This window comes from Mirounga leonina, unplaced genomic scaffold (assembly GCF_011800145.1).
Source record: "Mirounga leonina isolate KUSES-001 unplaced genomic scaffold, KU_Mleo_1.0 Mir_129, whole genome shotgun sequence".
NCBI lineage: Eukaryota > Metazoa > Chordata > Mammalia > Carnivora > Phocidae > Mirounga > Mirounga leonina.
In genome coordinates this window covers 31,889,585-31,907,505 of record NW_023270323.1, presented here as the reverse complement: position 1 = coordinate 31,907,505, position 17,921 = coordinate 31,889,585, and the positions used below count along the sequence as shown (strand labels likewise).

Below are 17,921 nucleotides of genomic sequence, written 5' to 3'. Positions count from 1 at the left end.
AGAGAAATGAGACAGAATCAATGAGACTTTGGGAGATGTGGTGTCAACGGAAGAAGGGGAGAAAAAAGATACTCTTTCTTCCTTCATGAACTTTGTTTCAGTGAAGTTATGAACATTACATTCACATAGAGTGAGAATCCAAGAGGAAAGAGGAAAGCCTAGAAGAAAGGAAGAGGAAACAGAACAAGCAAGGAGACAGCTAGAAAAATAACATCACTTCAGAAAATGCTACAAGTTCAGTGATTAAATGTGCGGAAAATCCATACCCTTTCCTACTGCCGTCTCTATCTTGTTTTTGGAAGCTTTATACATACCAACTACACTGTGATAGATGAGGCACCTCTTCTAGGGCAGCAGAGTCAAGTCGATGACATGTTAAAGAAAGCAGACAATGAATGACAAACACCTAGAGGCTCAGCCCAGGACTCCCTGAGTTCCATAAACCCGAGCTACTTGGAATCTGGCTAGAGACAGGGCCCCCTGGGATTATTGCCAGTAAATGAGGTTAAGTTGGGAATGCAATGTCTGTATGTGGAGGACTGGCATACTCTTGCCTTCCTTTGATGGAAATATAAATATATTTTCCCCAGAAAGATGATTCTCTGCAGTGATAATTTCCATGGTATTCTTAGAACATTCCTTTGGATATGTTCTAGGCTTAATAACCTATTTATATCTGGTCAAGGAACCTTACCAGTTTTATTTGGAATTTGGAATACATTTCCCCATCTTAAGAAATCTAGTTAGAAAATAATTTATGAGGGTACCTGGGTGGCTCAGTCATTAAGCGTCTGCCTTCAGCTCAGGTCATGATTCCAGGGTCCTGGGATCGCATCCCACGTCAGGCTCCCTGCTTGGCAGGAAGCCTGCTTCTCCCTCTCCCACTCCCCCTGCTTGTGTTCCTGCTCTCACTATCTCTCTCTCTCTCAAATAAATAAATAAAATCTTAAAAAAAAGATAATAATTTATGAGACAACTAAATCGGCAACAACTTCTACTTTACATTAGTAAATGTCAAGTTTGAGAGTTTTGTTAAGATGGGTCAGTTCTAAGAGCATCAGGGAGATCATCAAGCTACTTAATGTTAAAGAGACCATACTCAGAATTGTTCTTTGCTTTTTAGCTGGAGAGCACTTTAAATTTTAATGCCTTTTTTTTTTCTGATCCCTCTCCCCTAATTACTTTATCTTTAGAAATTCGTGTGATACTTAATGTGAAAAGACTATTATAATAGCTCTCTCCCATTCTACTAAGTTTGAAAATTCTAAAGTGAGTGCTCTAAGTATCAATCCTATAATGGTTAAAAAGACCTGAAGCATTATGAAGCTTACTGAAGAGTTGGGCTGTGCTGTAATTTTGTTTTCTGTGATTTGAGTTGAGTAGAACCATGAACAAGCTGATGTTTGGCATGGGTCAGATGGCTGTCAGGGTACTGAGGTGGCATTCAGATACTTTGGTATTGGCTTAGGTTTTTTTCCATGTTGAAGGCTCTTTGAACTGCCAAATAAAAATGGTTTCTAAAGTATTAGGACACCTTGAGGTGATGAGCAAGCAACGTAGGTGTTTCTTTTGAATTTTATTTCAGAAATCTCTACCACAGGACCTCTTGGCATGGGAAGCACCACCACCAGCACCACCCTACGGACCACAGCATGGAGCCCAGGAAGGAGTACCACCCCATCAGTGTCAGGAAGACGAAACCGGAGCACCAGCACCCCGTCTCCAGCTGTGGAGGTGCTTGATGACATGACCACACATCTGCCATCGGCATCATCCCAAATCCCAGCTCTGGAGGAGAGCTGTGAAGCTGTGGAAGCCCGAGAAATCATGTGGTTTAAGACCCGTCAAGGACAGATGGCCAAGCAGCCGTGCCCTGTGGGAACAATCGGTAAGTATGTTCTGCAGAGCGAAGCTAAAGGTCTTTTGTTAGGTTAGCTTGCTTCTCTTGCAGTTTTTCCTTTAGTCTTTTGCTTGTTCGTTACTGCATATTTTTGTGACTTTGCTTGATTGAATTCTGAACTCAGCTGAATTGCAATTTAAAGCAGTGTATTGTTGGAGTTTGAAAATACATTGTGGAGAAGTCACCAGTGAGGATTTGGTGCGTATCCACGTGAGGCCAGCGGTTTTTTTGTCCTTGGTGTGAGGGCTGTGGGGGAAGTTACCGTTAGGCTGTGGATGTCCTGGCTGCTCTGGAAAGCCAGCCCGTCTCTGCGGCAGCCCCAAGCGAATCACTGGATTGCTGGGAGCTAGTTCTCATGCTTTTCACCAACTGTCAAATGTTGAGAACAGAAAAGGAGGTGGTGGACTTCTCCATTAGAAGATGATCATCAAAACGACCTAAAACTTCACAAAATATAAAGTTTGACCATCCTTTTGATAAGTCAGTGTAGCTGTCCTTTAATAGCTAGAGGTTCTTCACAGAATCAGGAGCCAGTCTCCCATCCCTCAACACCCCCTAGAGAGAGCAAGAGCCGTTGTTTTCTCTAGGAGATAGTTCAGAGCTAAATAGTTCTTCCCTCTCTCCCGCTCGTTTTTTACTGATGTGATCCATAATATCCCCAAGTAGTAACCATATTATTATTTACAATTTTTATGCCAGAAATAGCCTGGTTTTCTTATTATGACATACATTGCTCTTCATAAAACTAATATTTGATACAGTAAATAAAATTTGCCTTATTCCATAAAATATGTAAATAAAGTAAATGTACGATAGATGTATGATACAAGCAATCAGGACTATGTCTTTGGGTGTTATTGATTTGGCTACTTTAAACGGGTTTGTCTTAGAACGGTTCCAACGTGGATATATCATTCTGAATCCTATAGTTTGTGAAGTGGTAGAAAGACCAAAAAGAATATTGGCTTTTATGAAAGTGCACATTTAATTTCTTTTTTCAGCAAAGTGTTTAAAAATATTCTGAAATCTTTCTTCCCTTTATGAAAGGGTGCAATGTTTAGTTCTAAAGTTTTCTGTGGTACTGAAATCCGTTTGGTTCCAACAGTTTGAAACTTTGTCTCTTACCACTGTCCCCTTCGTTCTGGGCCTCAGTTCCTTTATTTCTGAAAGAGAAATAATAACATCCCCCTTCCGCCCCCGAACACTTCAGATGTTTGTTGTGAAGGTGAGTGAAATACTTTATTTGAAAGCAGTTTGAAAACTACACAGCACTATAGAAGTATGTCATTATTGTTCTGTGAAAATTGGGAGAGAGCTTTAAAGGAAACCAAACCTTCTGGAGCCCTCCCGGGTGAATGTCCCTATGCTACAATCTTATTTTTAACCTTTTCTCTGTCCCTTCTGCTGTGGTCCTGTTCAGACCCACACAGGCTGTCACTTGAATTATTGTAATAGCTTCCCCCAAACCTTCACATCTCCCCGCTCAGATTCACCCTCCATGCTGCTGCCACAGTTATCTTTCTAAAACCTTAATCAGCTCATTTCTCTCCTCTGCTTAATGTTCATTGATTTTCCAGCACCCACAGGTGGCAGACAAGGGAGTTTATGATCTGACTTTGCTTGCCTTTCCAAGTCCATTAAACACAACTCCCCTATAGAGTAGACCTCAATTTAAAACATTTGAAGTTTCCCAAGGACGACATATTTTTTTCTGCACCTGGAATGCCCTTTCCTACCTTGTTTTCCCGAAAAACTGATTCCTTTAAGACTCAGCTGCTGCCTTGATTCTGAAAACTCACACAATCAGCCCCATAGAGGCAGGTACCACATCACTCTAATTTATGAAATTGTTTCCTGGATCTGGTGTAGTTGCCAACAAGTGCTTTAAAAATATTGAATGATTTTGTTTGTCCTGTTGCATTTCTCCAATGTCGGTTGTTTGTCAGGCGCTGTGTGTGGTGTTTTAACAAACATTATCTTAGTTTAATGATCTCAGCTTTGCCTTTGTTCATATTTAAACATAACACAGGAAGTCTTTGTAAGCAAGATGGTTTGAATATTTAAAGCAGAGCCATTTTTTCTCATTATTTTAGGAGTATCAACTTATCTCTGTCTGGCTCCTGATGGAATCTGGGATCCCCAAGGACCGGATCTTAGCAATTGTTCTTCTCCTTGGGTCAACCATATAACACAAAAGGTAAATCGTGTGACTGACCAGGGAGGTTTTCCCAAACCTAGATCTTCTGTTGTTGATTATAACTCTTGCAAACAAAATAGTTAAGATTTTTTTTTAATTAATGTGGAAATACTCTCACATTTTAATTCTCTTTAAGATTTAGTGACAACCTTTGATAACGCTGTGTGCTAATCTAGAATTTTGTTGTTTTTAAAGGGCAAATCTGTGAACTTCCTCTAAGCCAGGCACTATTGCTTGTAATAATTTTATTATTAATAAAATTTTTATGATATTGTGAACTCCAGATATAGAAGTCCAAGAGGCATTATAAATCAAGCAAGCAAAAGCTTCTAGCATACATGCATATGGGTTTTCCTGTGGAAATAATAATTACCAAAAAAAGTCTACCTTTGGAATCTTAAGCTATTTGATAAATGTTCTGTAACCTAATCATTTATCAGTGTTAAAAGTATACATATGTGTGACAGAATCTTGCAGACTCAAATTTTCAGGGCTTGTTTAGTTGCAATATGTTGAACATTTTTATTATTAATGCACTGTGGGGCTTTGAATTGATTTCATTACAAACAGAGACCAGATGTGCATTTATGCCAAAAGGGCTATGGGATGAATCCTTATTATAGCAATTTGTGTGGATTTATGTACTCCTAAAGTGAAGAGTCCTTCCATGGCACATTAGCTAGGCTGAGAAATTTCTGAAAGAGATTTTTTCCTGAGAAATATTACAAATGATGGCCTTACTAAAAGCCTGTCTGTGCCATTTGCTCTTTTCTCTATTTGTTTTTAACCAGGCTGATCCTCAATAATACTGTATAATAATCCATAAATATCTACCCAGTAGATCATTTAGCAGATGAGCCATAACTATCTATTTACCCTAAATCATGGAAGAACAGTGGTTATATTGACTCTAGTTACCCTCTTACATATGCATCTCCATACTTGTTGCTATTCATAATGATGCTTCTCCAATTTCAGCACTGTTCCTGCTACAGTTTTTATGTCCTTTGATTTTATTACAATGTAGCTCAGACCCCAGGGCAAATAACTCTTGCTGGATGTGATCAGATTAAGAGATCAGTAGCATATCTCCTTACATTAGCAACTTTTAAAAAATACTCCCTACATACTTAGCCCAGGGGGTAATATTAATTCAGTAATAATTCACCTAGAAAGCTGAGTGTTTTCATGATAATTCCTGAATATAGTTAGACTATTTCATTGCAGGAATTACTGGGTGACTTTAACTGATAATGATGCTTAATTCTTTTCTTTCCTCTGCAGACCTCCTAATCTTGACAAAAGAGATAATTCTTTGCAAAGACCAGACAGCTGTTGCCCATTTGATTTATGGATGGGTGTTTTTTTTTTTTTTTTCAATATAACGAATACGTTCCATATTCCAGAGCTTTTCTGTTTAATACTGTAGAGTCTGTAAAATTATGTAATATTACAATTATATTAAGATTATAGCATTTAGGCAGTGGAATTTATAATAATGCCTTAGCTTTATTTCTTAGAAGTTTATAAAATCTTCAAAAGTGTAACAGGAGGCTTTGGAGCACCCTGAATCAGATTATTTAACTAGCCCAAGGTCAGTGTTGGAGCTGGGTTTTTAGCGGGGTCTGCCTTTATCAAGACGTCATGCGTAGCCACAACACTGATTAAACTGTGCCCAGATTTTGACTGCCTTTATATCACACTTACTTTCCTAGTCTCTCTTTATTTTTGTCCACCCTTTTACCTGGTGTGTCCCTCATACCTCCAAATTTTTATGCTATTCATGGAATATAAATGGTAGTTGAATAGGTTTCTTAACCACAAAACTCCAAAACTTTTAAATATTAGCATTGTAAACCTCCAAGAGAGAATTTGTATGCAGTATTCACAGAGCGATTTGTCTAAATTATCTCCCTGCTCTCCAAAGCATCTTTCACAGAATTCATACCTTAGCTCATTTCCTCTGTCAGTACCGGAGTCCCAACAACAAACAGACGGAACATTCGAATAGGGTTTGTTGACAGTGTTATTGGCAGAGCACAGGTGAACTGCGAGGGATTGAGCAGGAATGCAGTGCTATAACAGAGGTGGAACTGTTCCCAACCCCAGGCCTGTGGTTGCTGTATCAAAGGAGTGACTAAAAAATGGAAGCAGATGTCTTTGAGAGGAAAGTTGACCTACGGACAGAAGAACAGACAGAGATTCAGTCTAGCCTCAGGCAGCTTTTCAGAAAGAGACCTAGGGGAATAAATACCCTGACCTCACTTTCCCTCCTCCTTACATTCACTTGCCCACCTTCCCCATTGGACAAAGTCAGTGGAAGCCAGAGAAAAAGGGCGCTCTGAATAACATCCTAAGTTCACCCTGTAGGGCAGAGAGCAGGATGGAGGAGGATGGAAAGTGGCCTTGAACCACGAATTGGAAAGTACCCAGCATAGTTCTCAGCTTTGCGCTTCTCTTCTCATCCCTCCTCCCTTTCCCACCCTCTTCTCCTTTCTCTTTGCACTGCCCCCCACCTCCCAGTCTTCCCCATCCCCTCTACTCTGCTCTTAAATTCCCCCTTTTTCTAGTGGATTTTTTTTGTCGTGTTGAAAAATTAAAGTAAAATAGCTATTTTTCATGATCCATTCCTTCTCTCTTCCCTCTTTTGTTGTCCTGTGAACTTCAAACTTTTAAAATAAAGGAACACTTTTTACCTCTTGTGAAAGCATAGATGAGAAAAGAAAGGAGGGAGTGACTCTCTGTAAACAGTGTATTCAGTTTCCCCTCCTTAAGAGTTCAATGAGTGAAAGCATCTTGGAATGTGAGGCACCTCCTTTATGACTTTATAGTATTTCTGGGGAATTGTTGAGGGCTTTCAAGGAAAGAACACCTCTGGATCAGTCTCTGTATCTATACCATGGAGAGGATCATTCTTTTCATTATTGATAATACTGTTCACCCACTGTGTGTTTGGCACCACTGTATACACAAGTATACACAAATAAATGGATCGGGATGCTTACTTTAGTTTGAAGAAGCAAACTATATTTTCTTGTTTGTTAAGAAGTGAGTGATGTCCCCCACCCGCATCCTTGCAGTCAGACCATGAGAGAGGAAGAAAACAGGCAAAGAATCTTGATGGCTTCTGATTCACAAATGAATTCAGGCTACTTACGTACAGGTGAAATTATAGATTAAATTTTGTGTGGTGATAAAGAGTAGATTATATTTTATTAGAGAAAATGTAAGCCTCTAAAGTCAGAATTTCATGAAGAAATTTATTACAAACTAGCCAGAATACTTTCATAATGATGAGATTTAATAAAAAGCATAATTTGTACAGAAAGAAAAAGGCAAAAGTTGTACACAAAGGAGTCTTTACCCCAGCAACAATAGAGAAGGGAGCAGGAAGAGAGAAAAATTGGTAGGTAGTTTCATAGATGGATGGGTGGATGGATGGATGGTTGGATGGATGGATGGATGGTTGGATAGAAGGAAAGGCAGGTTCAAAGATAAATGGATGGATAGAAAGACAGATTGGTCTTCTTCTTCTTGAAAAGCCAGCAAATTTAGTTCAGAGCTTGGGCTCTTCAATCCTATGTAGCAAAATATTCTTTTTTCTCACCTTAATTACTGCTTGCTAAAATACAGTCTCTGGTTTTTGCTTGATCTCTAGATTACACGCAGATTTTCAAAAAGGAGTTTATATTTTCTATGTTGCATACCTTTAAAGAGCTTACTGCACTTTACAATTCCTCCAGTCTTTTTCAATTTAAAATTCTTTGAAATTACAGTTTTGAATAGCTTCCATATTTCTTTGCATATGAAGTGAGTTATTCTTCCTACTTCATTACCTGGTTCAACTATTATATGGAAAAGAAATGCCTGAATTGTCACTGGAAAATAGTCTTTCTATTTCTAGCAAACTGAAGAGTCTTGTCCTTTGTTTGTTCACAAGCTACTGACAGATTTTGAGATAAGTAGAGTTCTTCCTGCATTTTCTAAAGATGTGAAGATCCAGAATTGTAGTGAAATGGAAAGAATATGGTCAGTGAAAGCCTAGTCTGGAAAGGCAAACTTTGAGCTATGAATGTTAAGGTCACAATGGCTGTTGGAGAATCCAGTTAATGACACCACCTTGGAGTTCCTCCCTTTCCTTCCCCTCCCACAGCCAATGGTATAGTGGGCCTATTGTTGTACTTATAAATCTCTCCCAAATCAGGCCACTTTTCACCACTGCTACCCTAATCCAACACAGCTTCTGCTGCTGGAGCTCTTAGCAAGGTCCCTTTCATCCACTCCAGAACCCTCTAATCCATTCTGACTGATTTGATTTCAAATACAACTCTGATTAGACCACTCCTGTTTAGACACGTTAGTACCTTCCCTCGCTCTTAGCGCAGTTCCCCAAATCTTCATCATGACTTCTGAAGGGGACCACTTAATCTGCCCCTTGCTCACTTCTCCAGCGGCCTAAATCCCACTTAGAGCCCCCTTTGTTCAGTTCCCCTAGGACCCATGTCACTCCCTCCTAAAGTGTCCTCTCTGCCTAGAGGCCCTCCCCTACCTCCCAACCCAATTCCCTTCCCATTCCATCTCACATTCAACATTATTCTCTAGAAAAACACTTCCTAAATTATTTCCTAACTACAGACACTAGGGTAAAATGCCCTTAAACTGTGTTCTGTATTGTACTCAACAAAATTAAAATTAAATAATTCTTTAGTTAATTTATTAAAAACCCTTTCCATTGCTAGTATGTAAGTTCCTTTTTTTTTTTTTAAGATTTTATTTATTTATTTGACAAAGAGAGACACAGTAATAGAGGGAACACAAGCAGGGGGAGTGGGAGAGGGAGAAGCAGGCTCCCCGCTGAGCAGGGAGCCCAATGTGGGGCTTGATCCCAGAACCCTGGGATCATGACCTGAGCTGAAGGCAGACGCTTAATGACTGAGCCACCCAGGCGCCCCTGTACGCTCCTTTTTATTGGGAACCATTTTATTCAGTATTGTAGCCTCAGACTTTAGCCCAGTGCTATTAGAAATTCATGTGTTAGGGGCGCCTGGGTGGCTCAGTTGGTTAAGCTTCTGCCTTCAGCTCAGGTCATGATCCCAGGGTCCTGGGATTGAGCTCCAAGTGGCATCGGGCTTCCTGTTCAGCGGGGAGCCTGCTTCTCCCTCTCCCTCCGCACTTCCCCCTGCTTGTGCTTTCTCTCTCTCTCAAATGAATAAATAAAATCTTTAAAAAAAAGAAATTCATGCGTTAATTAAAGAACAATTAACATATAGACTGAATAAATTGTTGAACTTATAGAGACAGTCATCCTATTTTTTAAAGTAAGATACAATATATATTTACCACATATGCATACACAATGTATACTATGTAGGTATCAATATTGAATTCTGAAGGTAGAAAAGTGTATTTTTTCTTTCCATTGTACCTACAGTACCCTGTCTTCCCAAATTACAGTTATTCTAGTTGTTAATTTCTCTTGCCTTCCCACCCTATTTCTAGCCTGTTCATTACCCCTCTACTATATTCCCATAATACCTCATATACATTTCTGTAATTAAAATTGCATTGTTGCATTATTATTACCTGTCTTTATGCCCTACCCCCACCGCCATCCTAACAGGTAGAATGTAAGGTTTGTGAGTATAAGAGCTATATAACAATCATTTTTATTTCCTCAGGAAATGACGAGTGTCCAAATGATTGTTGAATGAATGGGAGATTTTTACTATGATTTCTTAAGTTTTAAGAGGATCAGGATCAATTTTTATTTTACTTTAAAAACATACTTTCCACATTTTTATTATAAACATTTTTATAACTTAATTGTACTTCAGTGTTTTTTTTTTTTCTTTACCTTACAACTTTCTTTTCGGTGAATATTGAGTTTCAGAGTTCTTTGGTGGACATAATTAGATTTATTCTTCATAAATAAACACTTCTTGAATGCTAAAATACAGCTACTATTTTAAGATAATCCACCAGTGATTTTCGTATTTGATTCACTGTTTTACCACACTAGATTATCTGCTATTGACACTTAGATAGTGAACACCATCATCTTTTATGTTGGGAACAGTTATATTTTGACTGATTAGTCATCTACATTTTTAACTTTTTGATGACTGTACATAAACAAAAAGCTTAAATTTTTATGTAAGGAAACTACATAGGCCTTCTTTCCACCTTTTCATGTCCCACCCTAATACTATAATAACAAATTTAAAAACTATGATTATACATCTACACAGAAAAAAAGAGAAATGAAATAACAGTATGAAAATACCAGTTGTTATCAATTCTTATTTTTTCTCTGTTTGAGAAACAATTTTGCTTTTCATAATATTCCCTGATAGATTCATCAAAGTCAGTACTTGCCTCCTTAGTTTCAAAGAAAGGAAATAAGGAAAATATATTGCCAAGTTCAGTAGATCTCAAACTTTTTTCAAATTTTTTTCAACAAGTAAATCAAAAGAGGTCTTCCTCTGCCCTGACATTTCTCATAGAAAAAATAATATGTGGGGCACCTGGGTGGTTCAGTTAGTTAAGCATCTGCTTTGGGCTCAGATCATGATCCCAGGGCCCTGCTATCAAGCCCCGCATCCATTGGGCTCCTGCTGAACAGGGAGCCTGCTTCTCCCTCTCCCTCTGCTGCTCCCTCTGCTTGTGCTTTCTTGCTTTCTCTCTATCAAATAAATAAATAAAATCTTAAAAAAAGAAAAGAAAAAATAATATGTGGTAATAAAGGCATAGAAGAAAACAATATAACAACAACAAAGGTTATAGAACAATTATACAATACAATGATTAACAAAGTAAAACCATAAAGATCTACAAATATATTCATTTTTATAAGAATAGCATAGATGGAAACTACAACAAATGCCATCACATTAAAATCATGCATTGATTAAAAGAACATTCCCTTGGACAATTATAGGAATTCCAGCTACTGGATATTCATACACACAGGAAGAGTTTTTCAAAGTTACCAAGCACTTCTATCATGTGTTTAGACTTACTAAATGGAATACTGAATTTGAATACTTAGCGAATACTAGCATCTCACTAATTGAATTAATGAATACCAAATTTTATAAATCATTCATTGATTACTAGATTACCAGTAAGCAGCCTTTAATTGTATGTAAAATTAAAATGTATGAATTATTATCACATTTATGTCACTTGGTGACCACTTAAAAGTACTTTCATGGGCGCCTGGGTGGCTCAGTCGTTAAGCGTCTGCCTTCGGCTCGGGTCATGTTCCCAGAGTCCTGGGATCGAGCCCCACATCAGGCTCCCTGCTCAGCGGGAAGCCTGCTTCTCCCTCCCCCACTCCCCCTGCTTGTGTTCCTGCTCTAGCTGTCTCTGTCTCTGTCAAATAAATAAATAAAATCTTTAAAAAAAAAAAAAAAGTACTTCCGTGACCCATCAGTGGGCCATGAATGCTACTTTGATCTACATTGAATGTGTTATGTACTTTTCCTTGAACTCTATAATGTATTCCATTTGGCTTTATAGGTATTTTAGGTATGTAGTCCTTGACCATATTTTACAAATTTGTTAAAGTTAGTGCGGATATTTTCTAGTTTTAAGGATTTCTAAAAAGTACTGATTATATAGTAAATACTTTAACATATTCTTCTTGTAAAATTTAAACATTATAGAAAAGATTTTTCCTATGATTCCCATCTTTCAGATTTTGTTCTATGTGCTTAAATATATATAAAATAAATATAAAAATATCATGCTGTATGTATTGTATTTCTTTTTCATAGATAACATGTTTATATGCTACTGTTGTTTTGCATTTTTATTTCATGAATACCATGCTAATAGATATTAGCATATATAAATAATTTATTTAAAGATTTTATTTATTAGAGAGAGAGAGAGCATGAGCAGGGGATGGGGAGAGGGAGAAGCAGGCTCCCCGCTGAGCAAGGAGCCCAATGTGGGACTCCATCCCAGGACTCCGGGATCATGACCTGAGCCAAAAGCAGCCACTTAACCGACAGAGATAAATAATTTTTATACTTGCATTTATCTTAACTCAACAGAGCATGTTGAAAATTGATGTTAACGATATTGATCTCCTTTATACTTTTAAGCTGTTGTACAGTATCCTATGATATTTATATACATGAGTAGTTTTCTGCAGGTCATAATCCATTTTGTTTTCTGTTATAAACAAGCTAGAATGAACATTTTTGGACATTTCTTTTTTACATCTGTGGGATTATCTTATATCTTATGGCTGAAATTGATAAGAGAAATCACTCAGTTATATAGTTTTCAAAATTTAATGGACACTGGTAATTTGTTCTACTTGGGAGCTATACAAGTATATATGCCTAGTAGTAATTTCTGAGGGTGATAGACATTTCCACAAATCCCTGCCAACATTTTGTTACTACACATTTTTTGCATTTAATTTGGATTTTTCTATATATTTGAGGATGAGATTATTAATGATTTAGCTGTTCCAATAGCTCTAATTTATGTATTTGTTTCTTCAGCATTTGATCCTGCTACAAACATTTATTAAGCATCCCTTAGAAGATACTTATGATAACCTATGTGACTAAGAATCTTAGTCATGCTCCTTAGAGCTGTCTGAATACCTACTAGGAAGATAGCCTTACAGAGAGGACTTTTCTCTGTGTGACCCTAAATTTAATTATTTTTTATTTTTTTAAGATTTTATTTATTTACTTGTCAGAGAAAGAGAGAGAGAGGAAAAGAGTGCACAAGCAGGAGGAGTGACAGTAAGAGGGAGAAGCAGGCTCCCCTTGGAGCAAGGAGCCCAATGCGGGATTGGATCCCAGGACCCTGGGACCATAACCTGAGCTGAAGGCAGAAGCTTAACCAACTGAGCCACCCAGGCATCCCTAACCCTAAATTTTATATTGGACTGCTGAAAAAAAAAAGGGAAGGAAAAAAAAAAGTTTAGTAAACATGACACTATTATGTATTTAAGTTGTTACAGCGTAAAATATCCCTATCTTCTTAATACCCAAAACTACCAGATTTATTCACATGAGCACGGGGTATTAGTCTCTTTTTTAACATCCTTGGAGTGTTGATAATTTGATATATTCTTATAGAATACACTTGAAAAGTCACCATATATATAGCTTCCAAAAAGGAAGATGCTAGAAACAGCAATAATTTGCTACCTAGTGCATTGGGATCAAAATCTCTTACTTGGTTAATAAGAAAATGAAGACCCTTTGAAAAGCAGGGATTGTATTTGAGATAAAATTTTCACAGATCTTAGCAGCCAGTCAGTAGCCTTTGTGTACTAAGTACTAAATTAGGCATAATGGAAAATTTGTGCTTGCCTCTGAGAACTTAGAATATGGTTGGGGAGTCATAACACAAACTTACCGACATCAGATTTAAAAACCCACAGAGAAAATCAAAAGGCAAACCTTAGATTTGACCACTCACATGGATAATTAAGGTGAGAACAGTTTTCAGAAGTAAGATTCCTCAGGGGGGTGCTTCCTAAAGATATAAATTTCAAGTTAGGTATTGCAGGAAAAAAAAAAGGATTAACAGGAAAACTCAGGGCATATATTCCAGGTGAAGAGGGAGTTTAAAAACTATTTCTTGGCTTGATAATTATAATTCATATGCAAAAAACAATTGTTCACTCAGAGACCAATAAAGTCACTTATTGAAGATCTCTTTCCTTTTTATTCTGTGTTCAAAATTGCAGTTGAAATCTGGAGAGACAGCTGCCAACATTGCTAGAGAGCTGGCTGAACAAACAAGAAATCATCTGAATGCTGGAGACATCACCTACTCAGTCCGCGCCATGGACCAGCTGGTAGGCCTCCTAGATGTACAACTCCGGAACTTGACCCCAGGTGGAAAAGATAGTGCTGCACGGAGTTTGAACAAGGTAAGGACTTTGCTTAGATATATATCTATATCTATATATATATATAATTTTTCAAAGATATATATATATATATCTTAAAAGCTATAGTAAAATCAGTGAGACTGCTCTGGTTAATTTTTCTCTTTCTATAAAATCAGATCATTCTAAAGAGCATCACTAGTTATATTCAATCTGCTTCACTCTTTTATTATAATGGTGACCCTATTTGGCCTCTAATCTAAAGACACAATAAGTGATAATCTCTCCTTATACATTTTGAATTTACAATTCTATTTTCTTTGGTGTTTACTGTTTTGAATCCTAAATTCTGGCAAGGTCAACATGAGTAAATGTGATTTTTTTTTTTTTTTCTTTCATACTTTTATATCAAAATAATCATAATAAATAAATGTCTAATCAATAAGTAGAAGTTTAGAAAAGAGCCACAATGAGAAAGCATATTAGCAATTCATTAAAGATGTTTAAAAATGAAATAATTTAATCTAATTAATGTACTTAAAACTCATTGGATAAGTAATTAGGTTTTAATTTATATTTCCTTTTGATATTTAAATTTCTCAGATTTTACTTCACTATGTTAACACTTTTAGAAGGTTTAATTGTATTTCAGCAAATTTGAATTGTAAATATTGAAAATAATTCATTTTTTAAATTTCAGAGAAGATACATTTTTTATATTCTTATTTCTACTTGTAAGTATATAATATATACTTATATAAACATAAGCATTTTATATGTTTATTGTATATAACCTATCCACTATATAAGCAGTTTATTTACATAAATATGTAAAGTATATTTTGCATCTTTTTAAGGAGTATAATTTATTCCTTATAAAATCACATGGCGAATTAACTCCCCAATGAAAAGATACTAGGATTGCTACGTGTGTTCCCTGAAAGGTATTTGTGTAGTAGAAGTGATCAGTTACTGAAACTGGATTTTAGGGCCTTGAATGTCGTGATAGTCCTCCTCCTTAAAAAAAAGCAAGAATTTGGCAGTAACAGACTAAAGTCGTCTAGGGAATTCACTAAATGAACATTCCCCTTTAGAATGAAAAATGACTTTTGAGAGTGGTCTTTTAATATGTTAAGTTTTTTTGTGTCTCATCAGACTAAGAGTCTCACTGATCAAGATGGAAGAAATTTTTCAAATAATGATGGTTTGATACAGGAAGGCCTGACATTCTATCTGGCAAATATGGTTTTTCCTGCAATTTCATCCTCAGAAAACAGATTGTTTTATCTAGTAGATATAAATTATTATTAAAGTTTTTTTTCATGCTGAGCATAAAAGAGTTATTTTTGTCACTTATGCCCCTGATAGAATCACAACCAAGTCCCTGATAAAATGTAATCCACAGCTGCCTATGTAATCTGGACATGCTGTGATTTTAATGTGTTATTACCCAGGCTGACTGTATGCTATTAACGAATATTGCCGCCAGCTATTGTTATCCTAATGTACTGGAAGTAGTAATTTCTATTAATGTTACATATCCATAACATTACTTGTTATAGCAATACTTTGTATCTTTATTTAAAAATGGTGTTGATGTCTGACAATATCAGGTAAAGCTGGTAATTAATGTCACATTCTAACTGGCTACAGCTAATCAGCTTGCCTACTCTGAATATCAAATAACTACATAATGGGCAAATTTCCATTTGTGAAGCTTTTTAATGCTTTCTTTTGTTTCCCATTTGGCTCTTTTCAATTGTTTATATAATGTGGTCTGTCATATGTTAATTTGCATGATGGGGTAAGGAGATGGGAGGGCAAAGGTTATTCACATGCTTGCTGGCTTGCTCTCATTTCCTGTGGTTCCCACTGTTCCCTGAAGCCGTTATAACCCATCAGATTTGCAAAGTCAACTTGGTACAAATCAATTGAACTCCACATTGAAATTGAAGCGTTTAGAGTCCTGCAAAACCAAGATGCGAGTCAGTGATCCAAATGACAGCATTGGCAATTTACTTGCACTCATTCCTCACTTAATTCTTTAGAGGAGTAACTGCTCGATGCTCATTGAAGACTGTATGAATTAAAGTTGAGAGAGTATTAGCTGCACAAAAAGCATCAGAGTAACTGCTTCTTAAACCTGGGTAATTTTCTCCTTCAACAATCAAGGCTACTGAAGGAAAAAAATAGGGAAGAGGAAGAAAGTCACAGTCTAATTCCTGAAATTTTGTGTCATTTATTCAAACAGGGCAGTTAAACTTACTACTTATTTATTTTATCACCAGGAAAAAAAAAATGGGATTGAATATGAGTTGTTATTAACCTTTTGCCCAGAAAAACATCACTCTGTTTGCAAACAAATAAACGAAAACAGGCTTCTTATCCCACAGAAGTTTCTAAAATGTTTAAGTTTTGTTTTGTTTTGTTTTGTTTTTGTTTTTGGTCAAAACCGTGAAAAGGAATTATTCAAGATATAAAAGCAGAAGATTAATCACATTCTTCTAATCAGAAGTTACCTATCTGTTGGTATTTTTCCCTTGGAACCAAAGAATCATAATGAATGGGCACTTCTATTTTTCCGATAAACAAAATTTCTTGTGTTTGAACATATGGTTTGTGGTGCATATTAACCATCTATATAATCTTTAAACCACAAACAATGTGGGTTCCAAATTTTTGACATAATTTACTTAACTTCGTATGTCTTCATTTGTGGCTCATGAATTAACAACTAACCTAATGTGAAATGAATCATTTCAAACGACTGAAGTATGATTTTTACTAATTTCTACTAAATTTATTCCAAGATTTCCTCCCATCATTAACAACTTTATACCATCCAGTTTTCACTTGGGTATTCTGAAAAGGTGCAGGCGACTAGTGTTCAAGCCATTCATTGCTTACATTTTGCTGCTGCTTAGCTTTCATTCTCTTCTAGAAAGTAGTGCACAACAAAATAAGGTGTTTTGTGTAGATGTGTTCTTTTATTTTTCCTGTTTTCTTCTGTCACTAACTTGTTTTTTCTATTCTGTGTTTAATCTGCTGTCTTAATGGATTCAGCTTCAGAAAAGAGAGCGCTCTTGCAGAGCCTATGTCCAGGTACTTTCTGCGTTTTTATAAATGTGTTAAGTTGTTGAATTGTCTCTGTTGGTGGTAGCATTTATGGGCATCTGATAGAAAAATGATAATGTACCCTGTTGAGCTAAAGGGATTTCAGGGAGGGCATGCAGGGTGGGAATAGAGAGACATGTTGCAAAGGTATGTGCCTAAAAGAAATTTGGCAGTGCTCATGCTCTGTCATACAAGATGAACACAGACCAACAAGGAGGGGTAACTTGGTATGTGACAATTTTGATCACAACTAAAAGGTGAGTTGGGTGTAATATATAAATCTCTCATTTCTTCATAGAGGTGTGTATGAAAACATTTCATTAATACATTAGGCCAATTAATATTGAGTAGCAAATCACTCAGAAATGACATATAATCAAAATTCTGTAAGACAAAGAATAGTCCAGAACATTTGGAATATCATGCTTCTGTACCAAAATGTTCAACCCATGCTGTGACTGTCTTATTTTCCCACTCACTGTAAACATTTTAGTCCTGATACAAATGTAATTTTTCTCCAGTTGACATGTTATAATTTGTTTCTAAGCAGGGTAGAAACCATTGCTATGTTTATGGGTTCTGTGTGAAAAGATCCCAGAAACAACCTTTATAGTTATTTTTACAAGGGAAGAAGGCAAGAAGGCAGTGTAGAGGTGGGCAAAAATTTCCTTTTTTCCCACTAGGTTCTTTGGCTTGTCTAATGATTAAATTGACGTAAAACAGATTAACAGGAGAAAAACAAATTTAATTCCATATGTACAGGAGCCCACAAAAGATATGAGACTCAAGGGCAGTCAGGCAGTTGAGGCTTAGATGCCATCTTGAGCTAAGGGATGGGAAAG

The 17,921-nt window shown here is 36.6% G+C and overlaps 1 protein-coding gene across 1 annotated transcript in view; it reads left to right on the top strand.

Annotated features, from left to right (window-relative positions):
* Positions 1-17,921, top strand: part of ADGRL3 (adhesion G protein-coupled receptor L3) — an 811,907-nt gene that overhangs the window by 651,964 nt on the left and 142,022 nt on the right. Inside the window, exons 10-13 of the mRNA XM_035004902.1 lie at positions 1,586-1,888; positions 3,994-4,097; positions 13,822-14,007; positions 17,029-17,067. Of these exons, the coding sequence (XP_034860793.1) occupies positions 1,586-1,888; positions 3,994-4,097; positions 13,822-14,007; positions 17,029-17,067 (632 nt within the window). The remainder of the gene's footprint in view (positions 1-1,585; positions 1,889-3,993; positions 4,098-13,821; positions 14,008-17,028; positions 17,068-17,921) is intronic.